Consider the following 26,434-nt stretch of genomic DNA (forward strand, 5'->3'; position numbering starts at 1 on the left):
TATTTAAAACAAGCAAAGAAAATTCTGATAATGCTTTTTTAACACAAGTAAAGAAAACTTCTGTGTAAGTGCTTTAAATCAACTTTAATTTAAGTTGGAAGGTATAATTGTAATTTAATTTATAAAAATAATATTACCACGCGATTTTGCGGTTTTTTGTAGTTGTATTCAAATCATCAAATATAAGGCATTATTCTTTTAAATTATTTTTTTAATACATATTAATTATGTTTATTTGTAAAATAAAAACACAATATTTACACTGTTAGGTAATACATAGCACAGGCAATGCTTCTGAACTGATTTCGTGTCTTAGCTACTGAAGAATCTAAAAAAATATGGACTTTCAGCCAAGGGTAGAGCCCAGGTGACAGGCCTCTTTGCAGAGATGTGATCTCTGTAGGTGCTCTTTCTCAGAAACTATCACTTTAATTTTTTTTCTGTGGCACTAGCCGCCATGAGTGCAAAAGCTAAAGCTCGACTCCAATGTTCGTCTTTGAATGCGGCCCAATTGCATGGGATTACCCAGTATTTTATCTCCACTGTTAGGAGTTTTGGGAAACAAAGCTTCGACAATTTAGATGACTTATTTTAAAAAAATTTAGATGAGACATTTCTTATCTTGTCGGCTTACTGTTTTATTATTATTCCGTTATGTTTTTTAATTGAGTTACATATTGATTACTACACAACCAATTAAACCTCTTTTGCTAAACAAAATGGCTAATAATGAGTTAAATATCCAGAAAATTAGCACTGCGGTGGCAGATGTACTCTCTTTTAAAAATATACACGTATTTAATACCGCATTCATCAATAAAAATAAAGGTTTATTTTCATAATATTTTGAGCTATATTTTTATTTTGTAGAATCTAATAAACTAATACAGGTGTAACTCACAACTAAACATTTTTTTAAATTATTATTTAAATAATAAACATTAGGCATTTAAGTAATTATACATATTTTTTAGACAAGAATCAATGTTGGGCATCGTGTTTCGTACATTTTAGAATATTATTATCAGATTTTCACACTACATAGGCAATTTATTTAATAACATTTATATTTGAAAATATGAAAAAGTTACTTACTTATTTGTCTATATTTTATCTACATATTCATGAAATATTGACGATGTTTTTGAAGGCAGGAAAATAAAAATCAAAAGCGTCGTTTAAATATTTATTCGGCGGTCGGAAAAGTATAGTGCCGATCCCGACCGCGCACTTTTTGGCCGGTAATTTATTTTCCTTGTCAAAAAATTTATACTTATAAATTAATTTTAAAAACTTACTTAATAACTACTTTAATAATACTAACTATATAAATACCACTGTTACCACAAAAATATTTACATCTAATAAATTAAGGAACCCACGACATGGAACAAACTTGTTCCATGTCGTGAGTTCGAATAATACATAAACCTATAGGATCGTATATAGGAATTAGTGATTTGTTTAAAAGTAATTCTGATCGATTACCTTTAATATGATTTTACTAGACTTTACAAATCTCATAAATAAATATTGACATGATTAATTTAAGCCAAGCTATTTCTTTTTACCAATAAGAGCAATTCTTATTGGTAAAAGGAAATAGCTTGATTCATTACCCTTAATATTCCAATATGAGCACTTGGTTCAAGATTTTTATTGAAAAATATAAAAAAATACTGAAAAACAATAAAGATGATCGAAGCGAACGCCACTCAATAATGTGCCGGTCCGTGCCAGCTGCATTTTGCATATGCAATGAGTAAAAAGTGCATTGAATTGCAAATGCATCGACAAAACAATAGCGATTTGCAGTGGTTTGATAAAAAACAAACGTTCAAAGTTTCAATAATTTCCACAGCGCCATAAGGCGTCTTGGAATCGTTAATAAAAATCGAGAAAAAACTATTCAATAAAAAAAAAATTTTATATTAAAATAATAATGTTTTATTAAGTTATTTCATTAGTGTGCATATAATTGCAGATTTATTAAAACAACATATTTTTGATACATACTATATTTATAATGTGTATATATTAATTGAATTAAGTATTTTTCATATAGCTTGTAGTATCTTTTTATATAGAATTATAATTATATTTACACCAAAAGTTATATAAATATTTTTAATTAAAGCGATGATATAATAAACGGTAACTGATCAAATACAAAATCAAAATTTATTTAATATTTGCTTACAAAGTATATAGCTTTAATTAATGCCATTATGAGTATGAATTAAATAAACAAATAAACAAATAGCTGCATCTATAATAACGCATATGTTGTATAATAAATCGACCTTTATAACAGGTTTTTCTCAACATCATGTATACATTATATAAATCTTAATAATATTCAATATACCAGTACATCATCTCAATTATATTAACAACTATTAATAATGACAAAATGTAAATAACAATTATAAAATAATTAATTAGCTATTTGCAATCTTAATAAAGCTTATAATAATTGGGTCAGATAATATTGCTTAGGGACCTTTACATACAAAATATTTATGACATACTATTTTATAAATCAAATTAAGCAAAACCCTACTACGAATAATAAAATATAATACAACATTAAAAACATAAAATCTATACTAATATTTGAATTGCAAATTGTGGTTTAATTAATAGACCGTAAAATTATATTCGTTGATTTAAAAATTGCCTCAAAACCAAGGTTATGGACCCATGGGTAGAAATTAAATGGAGCAGGAAGCAGTACAAACTTTAATATAAAATAATTACATTTTCGATCGTGTTTACATGACCATAAAATTAATTAAAAAAATAATAATGTTTATATTGTTAAATTAGGTTCTTAAAATATCAATAATTTAATTATTAACTGAAAAGATAATTATATATTGATAAATAAATACAACACATAAAGGCAGGTACAACTTGTTGATCCCTTCATTCGCAACTGTATTCTCTTTGTTATTTACGGCACACATAACAAATCACTTCCAGGTTGTGCGATATCGGCTCTAACATAATTTAATACAATCCGGTATATTCCAACGAGGCTGTTTATATGAAATTAGCTAACCCATTCACGTTCACGTACCAACAATGTGATCGGAATTCGAAGCGATTAAAAGCGATTTTCACACACGTGAAAGACTTTTCTTATGGAAATCGTTCCCTGAAAACGTTAAGATCGTTTTCTAGATTCGAAATGGAAAATTGCTCGAGCAAACATTTGTGGAATAATACATTATTGTATTATTAGTTATATATTCAACTCGATATCCTTGATGATCTTGTTTTCTTGGCACGTGGGCAAACCAGAGTAAGATACAATTATTCAGTACTGTTGTGATTACATAATGTTCACTTCAATAATAAGGCATCGTCAACAAAGTCAATTGTGTAAATAAATTTGAAATGAGGACTCGAAAATATCTCGTTTTTTGAAGCGTAGGTAATTATACATTTCACATAATCAAAATTAAAATAAATAAGAAAAAACACCTATTTACTTAGTAATTATTAAAAGAATAACACATAATATATAAGTAAATGAAGTTATTATTGGCTCTGATGATTTAAGGTCCTTGAATTGCAATCTTAAAATCCAAAACAGTAATAAATAAAGTGGTACTCTTATATCTAGTATGGTGTCTAGCCTATTATATATGTCGTATAAACAAATGTAAAACTGGAGTACTCCTCTAATAAATTCGCCTAGAAATTAATTAAAAACTGATCTTTCTATTATTGTTTTAAATCAGTAATTTATTAAAATAAGTACGTTTTTAAAATCACTTACACCTAAGCCTATTGGCTTAGCTGTCCCAAAAAATGGATTTCTAACACAGAAATCGTTCTCACTGAGTTTTAGAAAATTTAAGTCGAGTGAACTAAAAATAATTTTAATATTTCTTCATCTATTTTAAAATTTACAGAAAACAATTAAAATTATTTTATTAAATTTGTAGAAATCTAAAATTATATTTTTTTTTTCTCTTTTTCGTATTAAAAATTATTATACTTTTTCTATGCAATGATAAATTAATTCTATTGCACTTTGTAAAAATATTTGCGAGATGGGCGAAATTTATCAACCATAAGGGATTTGTTAGGAATCGAATAAAATTCGGTCCTGAATTATTTAGTGCCTTAAAGATCAATAACTCACATCGAAGTATATAAAAATGTATAGAGCTTCTCTTCAGGTTAACCATCTGATTTTAATATATAATAAAAGTGCATTATTTTTACTAGCAATTTCATCGCAAAAAAATTAAATACTTTTGATTAAAATCGCTGAGATTTAATATAGCTGAACATATTCACTGTTTCATTCATAAAATTTTCACTTTTGTTTGCCTATACAAAATACGATGACTGCTGGTTGCTCTTGTACTACTTGAAAGATTCGTCATACAACTCCCTTCATCTTCCCTACCAATGTTCGAGCACCATCTGAACAAATTCAATACATTTCTCACAACCTATCTCATGTTTTATAATAAAATCATGAATAGAGTTGAATGTATCTTCCCCTGTGATTTTATATGTATATATATGCGCGCATGGATAAATCCTCTTCAATATTTTCATCAAATTTGTAACAACTCTTTCTCTATGTCAGTAGAGATCTTTGGTGCTTATCCGCAGAAGTAAAAATTAAACCTTTTTCTGTTTTATTTTATTAGATATGTTTTTATTTTTCTACTGTGCTTCACAAAACTCTTATATAAATAATTAAATATATAACTTATTCTTAGACAATACAGCACTGAATAAAAAATATTTAATGCAATACTTATTATTAAGTTTGTTAAGGAATATTTCATAGTAATATAACACATTCTTTGTGTATTGTATAATAAAAATATATTGGTATTTATATTTTATTACGATAGTTAAAAAATATAGGTACATAATCCCAACGGGGTTTGTCAGTAGAATAAAAGATTATATCGTTTTTATATTACCATACTCTGACGTTGATACCTCAATAATAAACATCATTATTTCTGGCTTATTTTAAGTGAAATATGATGTCGAATAGATAATATATTTATAGGTTTTTGTAGCAAGCACTAAAACCTTCGAAATGTAACAGAAGTGGGAGTTTGCTCTCGATCCAAGTTTATTTGAGGACATTTAATATGATTGGGTTTAATAATAAAATAGAGATATCTATTATAATTATATTTATTATATTTATATATACCATAGTGATTTATATGAAAAATATAATTAAATAAGAATGACGTAATCGATGAACTGTAAGGATGCTTATGATCTTACCTTGAACATTTATACAGAAACGCGTTGACCTTGGACGAGTTAGTTTGTATGTTTTTAATAATTCTATAATTAGAAAGGTGTTTTTATTTATAATATATGTTTACTACTGATTTAAAAAATAGTTACGTATTTTACAGCTGGTCACAATTTTCTAGATATATTAACTGCAGTTTATCGTTATACGGTTTTTTGTTATATTAACTATAGATTCATTCCTAATTACAGTTTTTAAATGTTATTACTATCTACTATCATCCTAATTGCAATTTTTCATTTTTTACTGTAGATTTCTGTTTATAAAAAGTGTGTTTAGGTATTTTAACTTTTATATATATATATATATATTTCCTTTTAAATATGTTATAAAGCATAGTTAATTTGAGATTTTTTTTAATTTAAATTATGTCGAACTAAATTTATTGTTAAAAAATATTTCGAGCTCCAAAAAGCTTCACACAAAACCACTATTTAGCAATGCTTTTTTCAATGCAATGAAATTTTTAGAAGAATCACATTCACCTCGGGATCTACCTGAAGATCATCGACGAAATGTGGTTACCAAGAGAACCATCAATTCTGCTTAAAGAAAACTCTGCTTTGACAGGTTTACTGCTTGACTGCTTTGACAGGTTTACTCGTTAACGAGAAGCACTAATTGTAAATTATTTCCTCGGGGAAGGACATGGGACTGGAGATGAATGAGGACAATATTCAAGAGTTGGTGGAGGAACATACTCAGTAGCTAACCATAATACTTGCTGATTATAATTTTTGCACAAAAACTAAATAACAAAGTAAACAAAACAAACAAACAAACAAATAAAATATAGAAAAAATAGTTTTTTGATTCGACCGGACCCCCAAACGAGCCATTTTGAGACTTTCAGAAAAGTTAACGCTCTTAACTGCTTGGTTTTTAAGATTAAAATATAAATTTTTAGTATTGTATAGAACTACCGAGCACCCCCTATACGTTTTGTATAAAAAAAATATATAATTTTTTTTTACAAAATGGCGGCCAATTTAAAAATACAAAGTGTCATAACTTTGCAAAATAAAATCCTACTGAAAAATGTCGTATCCAAAAAGTGTTTATAAGCTTAATTTGCATTTAAAAACAATTTTTAATTCTTTTTTTTTTAATAAAAAATGAGTATTACGGTATATTGACCGGGCCCCCGTACGAGCTTTTATGCGACTTGGCATATAGTTAACGCTCGTATTTGCTTTCTTTTGAAGATATAGACTTGAATTTTTGATACGAAATAGAGCTTCCGAATATACTTACGATACCGTTTAAAAAAAATTAAAATTAAAAAAAAAGTTTTTTTTTTCCAAAACACGCTTAGTGTTATGAGTCGATCCCTGACACGAACGACAGGAAACTGATATTAAAAATTTGTGCTAGTATTGAAAGCACAAACATATGATAAACTAATATAGTAACATTTACAATAGCAAAGTTATTTGTATGGTAAATTTGCTTCTGATTCTAGAATTGATATAAAATTCATAGTCTGCCATTAACAATTATATAGTATATATTTATATTGGTCTATAAGGTATGAATATTATGCATTTTGCGGCAGCACGAGCCCGCTGGCGAGCACCCGATACGATTTTAGATATTCTAAATTAGTTATACGAATACCGAGCTATCAGAAGCGCCTAATCACAAACCGAGCTTTGTCCGTCACGGTGGCTTCATACAATTTTGCCGTGCCGAAGTGCATGTAACTCGGTTACAAAAGCTCCGGCACAATTGGCCGCGGCAAATCGAGTTACGAAGGAAACCTCCACGGCCGTGGTAATTCCATTCCGGCACACACCGAAGGCGACAAACTTTAATCGTATCGTATGACGTCTGAGGCGCAAATTGTACAACTTTTGAATATTATGGATAAGAGCTTGGCAAAGCCTCGTTCGAATCAGGATATGTGAAAACTTGACGATGGAAAAATAACACCTGCAATTTTAGGCTAACGGTCGATTAAAGCTCGAATACCTTTTTGCTACTTTGTCTTGTGTAATGATTGAAAATATACCTAGATGTGAGATGCTTATGAAATTGTCAAATCCAAAGTACTGTCCGTAAAAACAAAACCTCTAACGCATTAAGACCGCCATAAATCTATTTATCATTTTTGTTATGCCCACTCGTGTAGACCGTACGTGACAATAGATACTTTCTGCAAGTAATATTATCACATAACAAATGACAGCACTTTCACTGCTGCCATATCTCACACTTGTTCAAAATATTGAATCTGTCATCTGAATAATATTCATTGCGGCGGTCATAAAAGTCCAGTAAATAAAACCCATTGCTCGTCGTAATCGGTCTCGGCAGAAAAAAGTGAGCAGTCCTTTAGGCTGGCTATGTATATAAAATCAAATAGCGCCCAAATCAACAATTATCTTTTAAAATTTGCTTCTGACAACACGTCAATAACATCCATTTGAGCTCTTCGATTCGTACACACGAAGGTTCGTAGGAGCTCAACCCAAAAGAAGGGCCCGCTGATCTGTAACAGATGAGATCGAGAAGTAGCCGCTTCCCTCTTCACGTCAACCCTGGTCCATGATCCAGATTTCAATATGTTTTTCAGACGACAAGTTATTCAAACGCAGATACAGATAAAAGGACTTAAAAATTAAAATAACTTATTACATAAAAAAAACATCACTGTCACATGGGTTCAAATTGTTGCACAAGAATACTATATTCGAGACAATATTTAATTAATTTATTTTTTGCATTTTTCATATTAAGCATAGTGAACTATTATTATTATAATATAATAGGATCGAGAAATGGTGCTTACTGACACGTACAAATAGTACAAAATAAAACTTGCACTTGTAACTAAAGCTTTTATAAAGCAATCTCAAAAGAAATGATTCTGGATCACACCTTTGCTTTATGAATAGTTCTCTATTAACCCATCGAGAATTTCAACAACATAAATATTGATAACAATCACGACAACACTTTATGTAATAAGATCAAGCAATGACCGAGTTGTCCATCTCAGTAAATTTATGCTAATTTACACACATTATTACAGTACACAGCAATAACTTGGGTCGAGGTCTCTTCGTCTCTGGATGACACAGAATGTGAGATGAATTTCAAACGCTTGTCCGTTGCGATTTTACCCTTATTGTGCGTATGTATGTTTACGTTTTTACCGGCGTGAGAACTTCGTATATTTCTTGCATTGAGAAATCTGCGGTTGACTGATTATTATTCAAAGAGAATAACTAATGAGGCAAATGCGAAGACATTGTGCAAACAGCGAGCGGTAGCATCGAAAGTGTATTTTATTTAAGCGCAAAAGACGTCGAATGGCTCTGATTAAAGACGCGTGGAATATTCGGCTTTTTTATCTTCTCAGAATCTTAGAACGTGACAAAGGAATACGCAATCCTAAGGGTCGTGGTACTTATTTTGATTTATCGTTTGATATGAATGTTGTTTGAAAATGTACTATTTATAAACATATGATAATTTATTTATTTCACTGAAAGATTTGATAATTAATTTATTTCACTGAAAGATTTTTTGCAACGTTTCATATTTTTTCTATTTTTTTTCCGTAGTTTTGATCTGAAATATGATTTAACAACATTTACACGACTTAAAAAATTTATTTTTATTTTTTTTTTATAGTGAACGTTTGATTAGATACCTTAAATATAGTTATTTATGAACGACTTTTATATATATATATTTGATTAATATCTTAAAAGTTATTGATTGAAACTCATTGACATAAAAAGATGACTATTCAGTATGTTTTATTTTTATTAATTTAATGTGTCTTATATATTTATATATTAGGCGATCAAGTGATGTTATATATTATAACAGAAAGCGTAATATATATTAGATTTCAGAATTAACGTAACTATCTCGAATGACCTTCATCAGGATGAATGGTAGGCATCTCCAAGTTAATATTTTTTTATAAACAATCTTTAGTCCTAATGCCTTATATGATTATGTAAATCTAAAAATTTAATATAAATCATGCTCAAAGTAGCATTTTCTTCAAAAAATGTTCACATTTATAGCACAAACTCGGTGATCGATAAATGTCAGAATGTGCCGCTTATCGTGTACGTTCAACGACGAATAATTTTACTACAAATATTAATTTTTGTTTAATTATTTAAATGCTAACATTTCTATATGTATATAAGTTAACTATTAATAGTATATAATCAATATATTTCTTATTTTTTCCGTAATATTTTGTATATATATTTACAAAAAAAATTACCGGCTTATTAATTATATTGAATAGATGGTGTGTAAATTATTGATTGGAATTTAGGTAGGCGTGTTTATTACACTTCGTTATAATACGACTTATACACAATATAACAACGCAATCAATTAAGAATACTTATTTCAAGAAAAGTAAAAAATCGCAATCACAATAATTGTAATTTGACACAGTGAAAATCGTGACGCCGCGAAAAGCAAAAACGATGGTTATATTATAATATAATAGTCGTAGAAAACTATGACTCACCAGTCAGATAGGCATTGTTAAGCAAGTTTAATTAAAACCGCTTTGTTAATTTTGGTTTTGCATAGTTACAATGTCTTCGGGAAAAAAATTATAGCTATATATCTAATCGGATCGTTTGACAGCCTTTGAATAATTGTAAATTGTATCTTAATGGCGCATTAAAGGAAACAATTAATCCAGCTCGCCTTATAATTTAATGCTTCCCTTAATCCATTCGGTGAAATTCCACTACCCTGCTTTTGATTAGTGGCATCATAATAGATTCCATGACCCTAGATCTGGCACGCAAGTAGCCTACTTAACCGCACTAGTGTCATTGATTAAAATTCCGCACAGATACTTAATTTAACAAACAGAACTGTGCATCACATTGCATAATGCATTACGAGTGGAATTCCTTAATAGATAATCATTTGAAGATTGTATAATATATGTACATAGAAACGTTTTTGTCTTATTTAAATATGAGAAGAGGTACTGACATTGTTGCGCAATCGAGAAAGGCGTGATTCGATTTCCAATTTATAAATACCTTTTATTGAAAGCTTATAATGAAAATCTATTTAGCAAGAGAGCAGTAGAAAAATAAATGACAATATAAAAGTTGGAAATGTTGTTACCGCCATACCATTTTCGTCTGTGAAGTTTTGAACTAAGTTATAAAAAATGAACATATAACTTTGCTTGTTGAAAATCGCCTCACGGAATCGCGTCAAAATCTAATAAAAAAATTTAACGTGTGAAACCCAAGAGTATAAATGGATTTTTTTATTATTGCAAATTTTCGATAAAAAAATACATTTAGGGAATAAATTTAAAATGATTGCTTATTAATTTCTACTTATATTATTTTTATAGTATACGATCACTTTAAATTTTCAACATATTTTTAGTATAAAATATTTTCGAAGTTGCCACCAATATATCAACTCTACTATATGAATTTAATTCGTGAAAACCAAACTTCAATTCTGTCCATAAGCTGGGCTCATTTTACACACGATGCTTTTGAATTCTTGGTATCATCTTACATAGTGAATCCTTCATCGCATCTTTGATATAGCTATACTGTTGATGTTGTCATAAGAAAGATTTTGATACAATGTGTTACTTAATGAATAAACCTTACACGAAATTTATTTTATATAATGCTTCAGAAATAAAATATATTAAGGTTTAAGTTAAAATAAGTCTATAGCCGTAGTTGCTATTTTTATAAAAATTCAGTCATCGTAAATTTTGCAGCCCAATTTTTTTTAAGTGTCAATATGTGGATTCTAGATGTGATCCTAGATTCTCATATATTTTTAACTAAAAGCTTACTTATGTTTTATCGGGCAAAGTATGACTGACTATTTAAAAAAGGACATTCATTTTAAGATTATCTATTACATACTTAAAAAAAAATATTTATTAATTATTGCTTGATATATATTATTTGACTCAAGAATAATATAAAAATACCGCATGTACACAATGTTTCTATATATGTATTTATAAAGGAAATAATATAGAAACAGCATCTTTGACTTTATATTCTTTCTCGAGTTTATATCGTCGTATATTGCGTTCATTAAACCGTGACAGGGTCTAACGTATACACCTTAATGAACGCCGAATTCCGGTTGGTAGCCATTATCTGAAGACTACAAGATAATCTCGATAGTTTACAAGACTTTAACACAATATAATGTCACCGTATACTCCAATATCGCGTCCCTTGAAATATATATACTACCTTTTATATATAAATATACGTACACATAAAGCCCTTATTACATTAAACAATTTCCTGAGAGCCCCTAAATTTCGTGATTGATGAGCAAGGCGAGATTATCGAGTCGGTTTTAATTATTAATTCTTAAAAGCTATAAAAAAATGAAGTGGAAAGATGTCCGATTTTCTTGATTTTTTTTCATTTCTCTGAGGACGAAATAAACATTTTAATTAAAGCCGACTGCTCTTGAACGCGACCGTATAATCCTTTTTCTTGGCTTCAATTAATCCTGACGCAGACAGAATAATCAAGAAAAAATCTTCAAAGATTGATCCAATTTCTCGTGTGTCATGAGTCGAATGGAGGCTGTTGTCGCACGCCATGGCTGACCGATTGGTTTTTAGCCAAAGGAAAATAGTTGAAAGTCACGGTCTCGGGATTTGGCTTAATGTAAAAATAACAAGGGTCGCGTCCGTTATCTCGCTAAGGGTTGGGCTGGCTGGGGTTGGTGTTAATTGAATATTTTACGTTTTCACTTTCATATAACGCGATTAGCCGCAAAAGTTTTAATGACGTCAACTTTGTAATCTTACAAAGGTGAGGCGATTTTCAGGAAAATTTTAGCAAAAACTCTTTTATATTTTTCAACATGCGGGTAAACGGTATAAATATTTTTTGCTCTAACGACCTACTTTTAGGTAAGTTATATCTTCCTATGGCATTTATTATGGTATTTTAATCATATCATTCATACTTTATGCTTTTTTCGTTTTACTTTTATTAAAAATATTATTTTATTTTTGTATAACATCATTGTTTAATGAGACTTTTTAAAACTACCCGGCGTAAATTTTTATATACATATATACATATGTAAATATATATATATCAATTTCCCTATAGCTTCACCGCTTCACGAAATATCGGAATTTTAAATGTCGTTCGACTTTTCCGGCTTCATGTGTTTTTCAATATAAATCCAGATACTTTTTTGTCAAAGCCTGAGGCTAAAAATAAACGAAGATAATGATATAGTAAAAAACATTATAAGGAAACTCATTTCAAGGAACAGTGAGCAAAAACTGTTATTCGCATTATGTCCTTTTAAAACCGTAAGAATTATTATTAACTTAAAACATAAATAATTTAAATGAGCTTGCTGTAAGTGTTTTAATTTTTTCAATAATATTAACAACTTATCATATCTTCTATTTTAATCGACATTAAAATATCATATCTACAATATATGTTATTTAGATATCAATGGTCCTAGTGCTAAGATTCTAGTAGTGCATGTGAATATTATAAATTATAATAAATTCAATAATATCTTATATATAATTGTTCTAATCCGGACGCGCATAACTTAAAATTAAACATATATTTAATTATATTAATAAAAATAAAAATTAAATTTGCTCTGATTGTTTTTCGTAATGCATTCCGTTGTTTCAACCAATTAAAAATAAGCATTTAAATACAAAACAAAATGGCTGACAGTAACGTGACAACAGTTTTAAATATTTATTATTTATAAACAAAATTTTGCTACGCGACAATAAATTTCATTAATTCTTCATTTGACTGTAAATAATCGGATTGCAAATTAACTAAGTGTGTTATGCCTATTAAAATTAAATATATACATAAAGTGTTAAGAATTAGAAGAATAGATTGATTAAATTAGATAAACAATCAGAGAACAATCTTTGTAATGAAAATATCAAATTTTGAATTCCCATCGACGGGCTCCGAGGCCGAAAAGTGAGTTTTTCCTTTTATAATACATAAACATTATCATTGCTTTCGATTTAATGCACATATACGTTAGATTTGACTGAACTAGGTACGTTTTTAAACGTGAACATGTAATATATAGTTAGTACGTAGGAAGATTGAGGTTAATGTCGATCAAACGGTATAAATTCTGAAAAAACTTATTTTTTATCTATTGATATTTGGGGATACTATCTTTTACGACGATCGCGTGACAATGATTGTGATGCAGTCGGTTATTTATCTGAAGAAGCTTAGTTACAGCAAAATAAATTATTGCAGCAAAAAATATTCACCTAGATCGTTACGTTCCGAGTGACGACTCGCAATATACATATGTGTAGTTTCTTGGATTTTATCTAATAGACATTTTACAATGATTATAAATATGTGATTGCATACCTGGAATAATCGATAACCAAAATATCTAAGAGTGGCTTATTTTTAATTTTGATGTGACAAAATATGTATACGTAATGGTTTTTAACAATGTTTTGTTCTGTGTCATCATTCCTCTTTAGGAATAGCTAAATTCAAAATATTCAGTTACAACATACTTATGTAGTATTTTCTTTATAAAAAGATAATACTTGCTGACATTGACTTTAACATGAAAAAATTCACTCTTTGTTTATATTATATATACCAATTCTACGTTGTAGCCATATAGATCATCAAATTGTTTCATCATTACTTCTGAAAAATAATTAAAAACAATAAGACTGTTATCAAGAGTTAAATATTGAACACATATAATACTAATATAATCCATAAATTAAGCTTATACGACCACCAAAAAACAAAATTGCCGGAAGTTACAGTAGATGATTAAATACGTAGATTGGCATCTCTTCATCTTCTTTAAAATTGTCGCAATACGTCATATTTTAATTGTTTGTCATACGTAAATGTTATTAGATCTATCATTGCTTCTGAAAATTAACTCTAAACGATACTATATAGTGGGTAAAATGTAACTTTTTGTTCACATTACTACTAGATTTTTCATTATAACTAGCATTATATATTTTTTAATTACCTTTGGTATGTATACCTTTAATTGCCAAATCACCGCTGTTTGTCTTTTAATATTTGATCCTAGAAAATCAATAGTAATTTTGTTAAAATAACCGTGATATGTTATTCATATAACCAAACACTTACTGGCACACTCATAATTTATAGTTTTAATTATATTGTTTATAATTTCAAGTGCACATCACTTTGAATAATCTTTAATTAACACTTTTTAGGGGGCATAGCCCTAGGGGTGGTTGGCCTTGCGGCCAATGAGATTCTTGTGTGAATCTAGATGGACTTTTCTTAAGCTATAATTATATTTGACTATGGATGATTAACGGCGTGACGTTTCTCCCGATTGCTGTGAAGGTGGCGCAGGTGGTGATGTCTCAGGGATCTTGTGGCTGCGTGCGGCGAGTGGTTAGTCTTGACTCTTTGAGCAACTGGTGGTTCGGGAGTTCCAGGATTGATCGTCTGGTCTATCGGTGAGGGCGCGAGGTTGGTTCCTCCGGATGGCTGCTGGTAGATCTTGGCTCTCTGGTCGTCTGCGTCTGGGTGGTCTCTGCTGTCTGGGTCGTCTCTTGTCTCGTGCCTCAGCCGTATGCCTCGAGTGCAGTGGAACTCGAGAAATCGGATGTTACATTTTCGAAAGCAAGTTTTTTGCTTGTCCAGACTTTCAAATTTTTCGGAAAGGGTTTGCGATGGGGTGATTTATTGCGTCGTCCGTACTGTTTTATCACAAAATGGATTCTCTTAACGACTGGTGTTGTGTGGTCAAAAGAAATCCCTCTTTTGCCATGAAATTTGTCTCATTGTTAATGAATGAACGTTTTTGGTCACGGTCATCAACAATGAGACAATTACCCTTTTAAATCTGGACCTATTTGTGTGGTCGCCACACTTTGTAAGAAAAATGCTGTGATTTTAACTTATTCCACTATTTATTTAATTTCACATAACTGCGCGCAGCGAGAGCTTGTAAATATATTTTTATTAATTGTTACAGCTTAATCATATCTATATATTTTTTACTGATAGATATTTATACTTTATTACAGGCTCAAATAAAATTATATGCAGCTCTAAAATGTCTATGAAACCGAATTTATCAGTTGACAAACTTTTTTTTTCATTAATTTTTAGTAAAGTAAGCTCCTATGTTGTTATGAAAAATGCTAATTTACTAGTGAATCCATCGATATACTTTATTTTATTATTTTTTATCATTCGAGAGAAATAAACCTTAAGAAAGTCTGTTTTACGTAACACATATTTATGTTGTGTGGTATAGCTTATATTATTTTATTATCCCTGTCGGGCGCCCGGTAAATCCAAGTAATAATAATAAACAATATATTTAAAGAAACCCTTTGTCTGCAATATTTATTATAATATGATCTAATGAAAAGCAATGAAACAATTCTCAGCACCAAACACTAAGAAATTGGCATGTCGGCGTTAAGCGTGCGGATTTTTCCCCACCTATATATAAATAAAAAATGAGTTAAGCACATTTCTCGGATAGATGGGCCATAGGCCGTCGCCACTAAAGCGGGGTGGATATTTTCGAAACCCAGATTATCAGAATCCCTTTCTTGCTGTAGGTCCTCTCGGGCCCGCATAAAATCCCGGCCGGCCGTAATTACTTCTTTATAGTTTTCATAATAAAAAAAGTATACGTCTGTGTAATGTAATATAATAATAAAGGAATTTTCATCTACGATAATCTACACAAACGGGTTTTATATTTTTATTGTATCGTTAAAGCGATCGTCAACAATTTGATTGCACGGTAATCGTTAACGGCGATGTAAAATTAATTATTGACACTATGACTATATCGTTTTTGAAGGAAACGACTTGTAAAAGCTTCAAGGTACTTAAAATGAAGAAAACGATTATAGCAACGCGTATTTATAAAGAGCTTAACTCAAAATAATATAGACTATAAAATTTGTAATTATTATGCATAATGTTATTATTACGTGTATATGCTATAAATTACGTTTAACGTTGCAGTTACTCCGAATTTAACATATGATCTAAAACAAAATAACGACAGTTTTGATTAATATATAAAATCTTTTATTTATTCTTTAAATTGATATTATCACATTTAAAGTGAACCGTATCATATATATATATTACAATTATGCCAGTGATGATGTATTTTTCAGCTCACTGAGCAATTTTTCCTTTTTAAATCTTCTCTATGGTCGCAAAAAGTTGTTTTTTTAATTTTAATATTTAACTGCAAAAAAAAGTATAGGGCATACCTAGTGAATACAGTGGATGTTATTGATCAAAAATCACGTATTACCTGGTGCGTTATCGTGGTGAAAAATCCATAAGTTCTGGTCGTGTCTTAAAATAAACACACTCAAGTAGTGTAAAACTATAGAATAGTACTCCTTATTTACTGTATGACCTACAAATAAAAAAACAGCAGAATATACCGTTAAAACAGTAAGAAGGACCTTGATATTCGATCAAACTTACCATGCTGTTCAAAGATTTTTAGTGCCATTTTATTAGATACCTTTGTACCTTTGTTTTGGTGTTAAAAGCGTCAAAGTTATCTGCGATTTTAATGCTAGTTTTGTTGAAATTTTTTTTTAAATAAATTTAGCTGCAATTTCGATCCTCATATGTGACTCAGAATTGCTTTGAATAAACTGTACACCGATCTCTTTAATATGATTTAGTGAGTACTAAACACACTGTCTTCAATATCACTACCGGAGATTTGCTAGGCGGCCTACGACGTCTTCTTTGAAACGTCTGAACAATACGAAAACCTACTAATTGGATCATAGCATCATTGCTAAAATCTTCTCTAATATGTGTAGCACTTTACTAAACATTATTATATTTTTAGCCCAAAAATTATTGCAAATTATTTATTTCGTATTTTTCAAGATCGTTGTGTGTAACGAAGTGCGCTGTTAATACTTTGATGTCAAATACAAACTGCGTGCCCAATTGGGCGAGCAATTGACATGCGCATTATTGATAGTAACATTACCGTAATATGTTATTATTGATAGAAGTATTAAAGTGATAAAAAGCTTTACCGATAATGAACAGCTTACACGATCAAATAAATTGACGTAATTTCTTAATCACATCTCGCACACGTGTATGTTTAATAAATATTATTAATAAATTATGTTGAAAATATCTCAAATAGTAATTTAAAAAAAATTTTAGTTGCTTAAAGTTGTGCGATAATTAATACTTTTTAATTTCATTTCAGATTTACTAGTGCAACATGGCCGGATCAGAGAGTACAATATTTTTTTGGACCATCCTAACTCTACAACTCTTTGGAGTCCACACAAATGGTAAGTTAATATATATTTTTTTAATATTTGTTTTTTGATCTACTGCAAAAGCAAGTGGATGTAATTGTTATAAATAGCCTTCTATATAAATATGATATATTCATATTATATGCGGTATGGGAGTCACTTATATTTACCAAGTTGAAATTGTCGCAATTATAATTTATTTAAGTAGCGAATCAACTGACTTTTTAAATATACTATTTCTGCCCTAATAAATAATATAAAAACGCTTAAAGGGTATTGTTTATACTTTTTAAGTAGTAAGCGATCTCTCTCTATTTTTGTGGAATTAACCATAGTAGTTAAAATTATGGTTTAAATTAAATCCGCGTGCAACTAAATCTATATTTTTGCGCTACACAAATGCACGGGACGTCTGAAAATTAATTTCTGGTTCACAGCAGGGAGGAAAACCAAACAATGAGTGCTTCATTGCAACACACATACATATAGTTGTATAATTTCCAAATTCATCAAAATTCTTCACAAATGCAATTTTAAAATGGTAAAATTTCAACTGCATGGGCTATATTTTATATATCGTTGAAAAAGTTTAATTTTAATTTTTAAAATGGAAGAATGTTTTTTTCTCTTAAAAAATACTTATATTTTTTAATATACTTTACCTGAACTTCAACTCACTTATTCCAGGATTGTTATAGTGCTTTTATTTCATCCTGGAAGTGTGACTACTCGAGCATTCAAATAATTATACTTTCTCATTATAAATCATAGATAGAGTAAATAAAGTTGCAAAATGTTCATAAATTTAGCAATTTGTGATATGAAAAGTACAATTGGATATTTAATCGAAAAAATAAATACATTACTTGTCATTTTAGTAGACGATAGATAAGATGACAAATAAGCAGTTTCTTTATCTATCTTAAAAGTGTAGGTTTTAATTAATTAATAATTTTAATAATAGTTACAAAATATTAAATACGATTACTGAAACCCGTTTTAAGCATTTGAGTAGTTAAGTTAATTTAAACATAATTGTTAATCTATTAGTATACACCTGGGAGTGATTTAATTTCACGTATTTTTCCAATTTTATTTCTGTTGTCATATATTTAATGGTAAGCAGACATTTGCTATCGGGACAATTGCTCCTACGACAATTGTTCTCAGGACAATTGCTTTCACGGAGAATTGCACTCAGTGAATATTGCTCTCACAGACAATTGCACTCAGGGACTATTGCTCTCACTGATAATTTCTCTCATGTTTTTTTTTCTGCATGTTCGTCAATGTAAAAATAGCAATTAAATTATACATTTCTCAACTTTTATATTTTATAATTAGTTATCTTTACCAAAAAAACATTGAAACGAACAATTTGACTTCTGATGAACATTCAGAAAATTAAAAAAAAAACAAGGAACTAATTGTCCATGAAAGCAATTGTGCTGAGAGCAAATGTCCGTAGTTACATATTTATTTTATATTTATTTCGCTTTTGTGTAGTTTTTTTTAAATCAGGAAAGAAGCTTTCAATCTTTTTTTTATAAAATGAATATAAAATATTTTTTTATGGTAGTTTATTTCGTACTCTTTAATTTATTGGTATTATTTTCTATAAAATCATTTCCATTAATTTAAATTAATTTAATTTTTATATTAATATGTTTGTGATTTATTATTTCTTCGGTTATATATGTGAATATGTAACTATATGAGGTATCTCAAAACAGTGAAAGATCGACCACCGTACATGTACGGCGATACTCCTCAAAGAGTGCAAATAGTTTTGGGAGTCTATATTTGTGAGTTTTCTCAGAACTTGTTAACTGATTGTATTTAACTTCTCAGGGCACTCAGTTTCATTGATAAATTTTATATACTATCTATAGATCAAGTCGCCAACTTTTGTAGTAAGGAATAGGTTATTTTGTACGTATTCTTCTTATTTGTTCATAAAATTTCTTAATAGAAAATGGTCTTTTGGTACTCATTAACTATTTTTCTGTCAAAGCTAAAGAGAATTTAAATTTAGATTACTTTCTACAACAATTAATTTTATTAAACTTGTATTCACAGAATTTAAACCATAAATTTAATAACTAACGATTCTGACAATGGCATATAGTTTAAGGGTTTAATTTTTCTTACCCTTTGTTCAAATATAAAATATCAAACGGAGTCTCGTTAATTAAAAGCATCAGTCAAAGGGTACATTCACGAATGTTTTAATTCGACCCGAGTGTCAGGGTTATGATAAATTCGCAGTGCGTTAATTATTTGCCCACTTTGTTCTATTCGTCGAGGGCCCTGCAGGGTTGGCTATCGCTTGACAATTTGGCACAATGTAAGATCATTTGTTTGCCTTGGCCCACTCGGCCCTAATTGCTTACTTAAATACTGAGGCAGGGGGTAGGTAATTGAAACCTTTGTGCATTTTGCGAAGGGGTGGCCCACGCAACCACCCGGGGAAATATTCGAGTTTAAGGCCTGGGATTAGGTACGAGGCCGATGCGAAGTGAATTAACCTGTCATTTGCACTAGTGTGCCAGGGCTTTTTGGGTCTTTTAGACGCAAATCCTAACCTATTTGTAACTATGAGTGAGCGCGTGATAAACGAGAGAACGCTGGTAATCTTCACAATACAATCCAGACGAGATTATTCTTAAACGCTTGATTATGTTGTTTGTTGCGTAAGAAAGAGGGTGTTTGTGTGAACGATAAATTGGATCTTTATGCGCAATAGTGATCTCGCATGTAAGATAATTTGAGCTAAGCTTTATGTTAAGATAATTATCTTATGGTGTGTCACATCAAGATAAGCAAAAGATAAATTGTACTTTTTCTTAATTATTTTTATTTATTTTTTACATATGTATTGCGTAATAGTATTTTCACAAATGTTGCTATAAGAAATTGTGATTAAGGCCACTCTTTAAATGTATACATCTTAAGGTTTCTGTATACATGTAATTTAAGTGTAAAATTTTTAATTATATACATAATTATATACAAATAATCAAGTAATAAATTTATTTTAACAACTCTAGTTGCATTCCAAAAATATTGTATGTACAGTATACATGAAAATGTTTAATATTTTTATTTTGCTAATTAAAAAGCTAATTATAAAAAATATTTTAAAATATTATCTCTGCCATAAAAACACGCTTGACGGATCTGCCTTTTCTAAAATCATTGTACCTTTCACGTAAGGATTTTTTACAAATAAATGTTGTTTCATATGATGTGGCTGATTTTTTTTAGTAAGATATTTTCCTACAATATGATTTGGCTGTAATAGTTTCACCTGATTTAAGATACGATCGATGAATAATACCAACCAGAATATCACTATACTTTCTTAATAGCTTCAATGCTGCCTTAATATTGTTCTGATCTGTTCTGGTTTTTACAGAAAATATATTTATTATTATAGGCAATGAATTCCATCAAAAAATTTTCTTTATTTTTTCTATTAACTAATGAATAGTGGACTTTGAAACGTTGCTATTTTTACCTTTTCTATGCATCCAGATGTCGTAAAAAGTTTTGTAGAAGAAGTCTACCAAAAATTTTCAAGAAGTAGTTTGTTTATTGGGTATATTAATGTATCTCTTTTCTTTAAATCAACAGCAGATGGATGTTTTTACTGGGCACATTTTAAAGTTAATATTTATTTATTTTGCTTAATAGCTCATTATTACTTAAGAAAAATTTTAACTAAAAATATATATATTACATATATAGCATGAACAAAAAAAATACTTCATATTGTAATTTATTTGTTTATGCATGAAGGTGTTTTTTCAATTGCATTTAGGAAACCCGTTATAGTTTTATTTTTGCAGAATATTTTTATACAAATTAACACCTCCGTACATAATTCCCCTAGCCGTACTCGTTTTCTTATACCTAACTATCCTCTATTTCTAGTATTAAATCTATCATTCATTTGCAATATTTCTTGACTATATAACCATTCCAATCTATCAGTCATACTTCTATAACTAGTTAATCTATTTTTATTTAAGACTACTCTCATTGCCCTATTTTGTAATTTTTGCAACATTTGTTTATCTAATTTATTAAACATATCTAATCGCACAATAAGTAAAATTGGGCAATATGATACTATTGTAAATTATTTTTTTGTGTTAAAGTTCTCTGACTAGCAGTACCCTCACCAAATCTTAGATTGATAGTTTTCGTAACCTGTGCCGCATTGTAAGTAAGTTTAAACTTACACAAAAAAATGTAACATAAATCTTCTGTCGACACTATAATTCATTGGAGCCCAAAAAATAAAAACTGACTATACATAAATAAATAAAATAAATACAAAATATAGGTATTTACTATGAACGTCTTGTTGAAATAATAATCTGTTTTCTACTGAGTAAAAATCGATTACTAACAAAATATCATACTTTTACCTCAGCATTTTTAAATTTATTTTTTAAGCTCTTTAAATATTAATAATAAATATTTAACTTTTTCATTAAAAAGTTAATAATTTATTAACTAAATTAGCGAGTATCGTCGTAATATCTTTGTGACTTTGTACAAAATAATAATTTTCAATATAATAAAATCTTTTTATGACAATATTAGCTTATGTTGATTTGTATGAATTTAAATTTAATATAAAATATCGAATGTAAAGATTTTTTCTTTTTTTAATATTTGAGGTTTATAATTTTATAAAATATTTTTAGAAATTTGGATAAGTGAATACCAGGATAGAATCCTCATTAGATACAACAATAAATGTTATTAGGTTAAGCTGGACAAAAGGGAGTTAAAAAAGTAAATACTAGCCGACGAACCATGTCCGAATTGTGGAAATGATTAAAGCATTTAGTCATACTTCCTGTAGGCCAAATATCAAAGTCCATAATTGCAAAATGAAGTAATTGACAATCTCAACTTGTTATCAAGTTAATTTATTGACAATGATAACAGTTTAAGTTGAATAATAATTTAATTAAGAAGGCCCATATATCTGTTATTAAAAAATAACTAAGGAAATACCTAGAATTTATATTTATAAGCATATTGCAATCAATAGAGTTGAAGTTGAACAAATAACATGCTTAGATAAATTTTCTTAATGTACATTATTTTTTAATATTTTATTTATATAATAATTAAACGTTCAGTTATTATTGCTGTTTAAAAAAACTGTCGACAACGACGAACGAGTGAGTTGCAAACAAAGAGAATAATAACTGAGATGGGTTTCAACGTCTCATTTTTTTTAATTGCATCCTGCAGTTTTTTAGAGTTGCTAACCTTCTATTGTAAGCTAGATCTTTCTAGTCTCTCTTCATACATTAAAAAACATATTTTTTTTTATAAAAATACAGTTTTAAATATATTTTTTATTGTTGTTTAATATAACATACGTATTAAACGAATATATTTATTTTCAGTAATAAAGTATGATGCTTCTCTATAGCCATAATTTATTTACTTCACCGTATCGTTAGTTCAATTTTCAAATTAAAGCTCTTCACATATCAAACAAACAAAAACACTCGTTTACCTTTTTCAAATTTTTATAATTTCCTTTTATACCGGATGTTCACCTCTCGTCCCTCGCTCATCATCTCAGGATTTCATAAGCAGGTATTCAATTAAATTATTCAAATTGCGGCCAGTCTCCGGAACAATCCTCCCCTTTAAATATTCGATGAAACATGCAAAGCTTTGAAAAAATGCTGTTAATTTTTTTCATTTTAAATCCACTTAAATAACCTAATTTAATAAAAGGGTTCATAACCCGGAATTCCTGTATTTAATTTTATTTTTATCAAAGAAATAAATATAGACTAATATACAAAATTGCGGAGAATTTAGAATAAATTTGAAACAGACACTTTTGTAGAAATCAAGTTTCAGTTCAATATTGAATTTTAACGATTGGTTATCTTATTTAATACAGCTTAACAAGTTAGTTCAGAATACTTTCTGGTCAAATAACTTCCAATATATTTTTTTTAAAACTTGAAAGTGACGATTGCTTTGAAGGGACTCGAACTCGACTTAAACACATCTTATTATAAGATAAAAAATTACACTAGCTGATTTTTTATCAGTTGTGTAATAGCTTTTCGTACTAGAACAAACATTATGTTTAATAAATTTATGGTCTTATATTTAGCCCAAAACCGTATTTACAATAAGTTTCTAAAACACTCGGAATAAAGGTATGACACATAAAGTTTTGATTTTGTTTACCACGTCGAGTTTGGATCTGTCCTGCTGTTGTGAATATTGAATGACGATTTAGGTCGAGTATGTTTGGTTGAAAGTTCACAAATTCTAGAGACCTGTATGTTTGTATATATAGTTAATATAAAAAGATTGCTGGCGAGTAAGTGGGTGGCGGAAACGGTTGTTTTCCCACAGCCCATATAAATAAGTAATTCAATTTGCCGGGAAAACCTCTCGTTCTCAGTTGGCCATCTCGGCTAACGCGATTATTATTCAAATTTTCTTTTTGCCGCCGTCGGGAAATCCGTTTAGTGCCCTCTCACCTTGTTTATCGCACTCGGGGATTAGACGTGTAATGAGGCAACACACAATATGATGCACGATTTCAGCCCAAAGCCCGAACTGGCCGTAAATTTGGACGATGAGATTCAATTAAACCAAAGTTTGTATGAATAAAATGTTTGATATAAAAGAATTACTTATTACAAATTATAATATATAAATATTTCATTATTATTGCTGTTTTATATTTTGCATTGATACATATTTATGCTATGGAAAAAATAAAGCGCTCATAAATTAACAAATAACGATAAAATTATATTAATATGCCTGCCCCTGAATTTTAAAATTCAATTATAAGTCTTATATACAATTTTCTATAAAGAAAATATTACATGTAATATTCTACTTTATACAAAAAAAAGCAATTTTAATTAAATATAATACTTTTTTACTTTGATAAACATCTATTCAATAGGGGTTTAAACTTTGTACGGAAAACTTTCAGTTGTTGCCACAAGACGCTTGTTGAAATTTCACGATCAAAAACTACACAAGAAATTTAATTAAGTTACGAAAGAATCTTTTTAATGTAATTTAACCCTTTGAATTTTTATATTACTGCAATTGCGACTCAAATATTAAAAACTTAAATATACGTATTACTAGTATATGTATGTAATCGTTGAAGAGCAGTCAAAATGAGAATAATAAACTTTTAGTTTCAAGTATGAATACATATTTGATGGAATATCTGAGTATTCCCTTGTTGAGTCTCAACTTGAACTGACACTCAATTTCGACGTAGAAAACCTTCTTGCCATTGCATTCTTGTCTACGATAGTGTCATTCGATTTTTACCATTGATAGAATTTAAAGTGAGCTTACGTATTTTCGCAGTACCTTCAAGGAAAATATTTCATTGAAACGCTTTGCTCCGAATTCAATTACAATCGAATCAACAAAGGGTTATTGCTATTTTTATTTTTCATTGTCATATGGAAAGCAACACAAAGCATACCTTTCATAATAATAGGATGTTTATAAAAGCAATGATATGGTTAATTGTATATATTATTTCATATATATATATATATATATATATATATATATATATATATATATATATATATATATATATATATATATATATATATATATATATATATATATATATATATATATATATATATATATATATATATATATATATATATATATATATATATGGTTCTTTCAAGCGATGATATGGTTTTTGTTTATTAATAAAAGCCATCTTGAGCTTGAAAATAGATCCTAACAACTCTTTATTATTTCATTAATTTATTATAAATCGTAAGCGTAGGTCTAATATATTACAACGGGATAAGCACAAACAAGAACTACTTAGTAAATAATGAAACACTAGACTGAAAACAAAGTTTGTAAGTAAGCATATGTTTATTAAACTATTTATGTTAAACTATTATTACAGCTCACAATCAATTTGTGTTACAATTCGGGTTATCAATTATTTGTAGTTTGCAACTATTCGAATAAAAAATAAAAATGTATGAAGTATTCGAATATTCTAATAAATTTGTAATTTCTCCCCCGGTTTTTACCTATAGCAATTCATTCAAAAACATTAATTAATTTGCTGCAAAATTGTTAATAAAAAATAAACAATTGTTTTCAATATTCTATAGTACAAGCAGCTATGCTACTTTTGGATTTTGAGGCATAGAATGTGTGTAACTTTGCCGCCGAAAACAGTTTATTATATTTTTATAGACATAAATAAATTACTAAATGTATTCATTCTTAGGTGGTAGAGTTGAAACGGCAGGTTTTGGAAGTCAAAAAGTCTTGGTGGAGTGTCGAGTTGTATTATTGTCGGCTATGATTTTAATAGAGCGGCTGGGATTGTTGTGATGTGTTCACGCTATGTTCTCTGGACGATCCGCTAATGTATCTCGTGTCGATGCAGTCTCTTGGATCGTCTCTGCTGATGTTACTCCGTGTTATTTTCCTACTGCGTCTCTTCTCAATGTCATATATTTTATATTATTAGTTGTCAAATCGCAGATAAGGATGTTAGCGAGCCAATTTCGCAACTTATTAAACACATCCGTGTAATATGTTCATGCCGTAAAAAATAAACGGTCTAGATTGTCACTCCGGCGATCGGTAACCAAAGGGTAGAATAACAATTACATGATGCGCATGGTAAAATGCATCGTCTAACGCGCATCCTTTCCAAACAAAGAGTAGTTTTTTTGATTTAATTATTTGTAGAAAAATATTATCTG

General features: G+C 29.1%; 1 protein-coding gene across 5 annotated transcripts in view; it reads left to right on the forward strand.

The window, feature by feature from the left end:
- LOC148227205 (Ig-like and fibronectin type-III domain-containing protein 2) overlaps nucleotides 1–26,434 on the forward strand; it is a 123,558-nt gene that overhangs the window by 52,098 nt on the left and 45,026 nt on the right. For all 5 annotated transcript variants that reach the window (XM_088201082.1, XM_088201079.1, XM_088201078.1 and 2 more), the window contains one exon: nucleotides 17,588–17,675. In XM_088201082.1, coding sequence (XP_088057208.1) covers nucleotides 17,603–17,675 — 73 coding nt within the window. In that variant the 5' untranslated portion in view covers nucleotides 17,588–17,602. The remainder of the gene's footprint in view (nucleotides 1–17,587; nucleotides 17,676–26,434) is intronic.

The sequence above is a fragment of the Plectrocnemia conspersa genome, unplaced genomic scaffold (assembly GCF_051122295.1).
Source record: "Plectrocnemia conspersa isolate PC_06_02 unplaced genomic scaffold, ASM5112229v1 ptg000013l, whole genome shotgun sequence".
Classification (NCBI taxonomy): Eukaryota; Metazoa; Arthropoda; class Insecta; order Trichoptera; family Polycentropodidae; genus Plectrocnemia; species Plectrocnemia conspersa.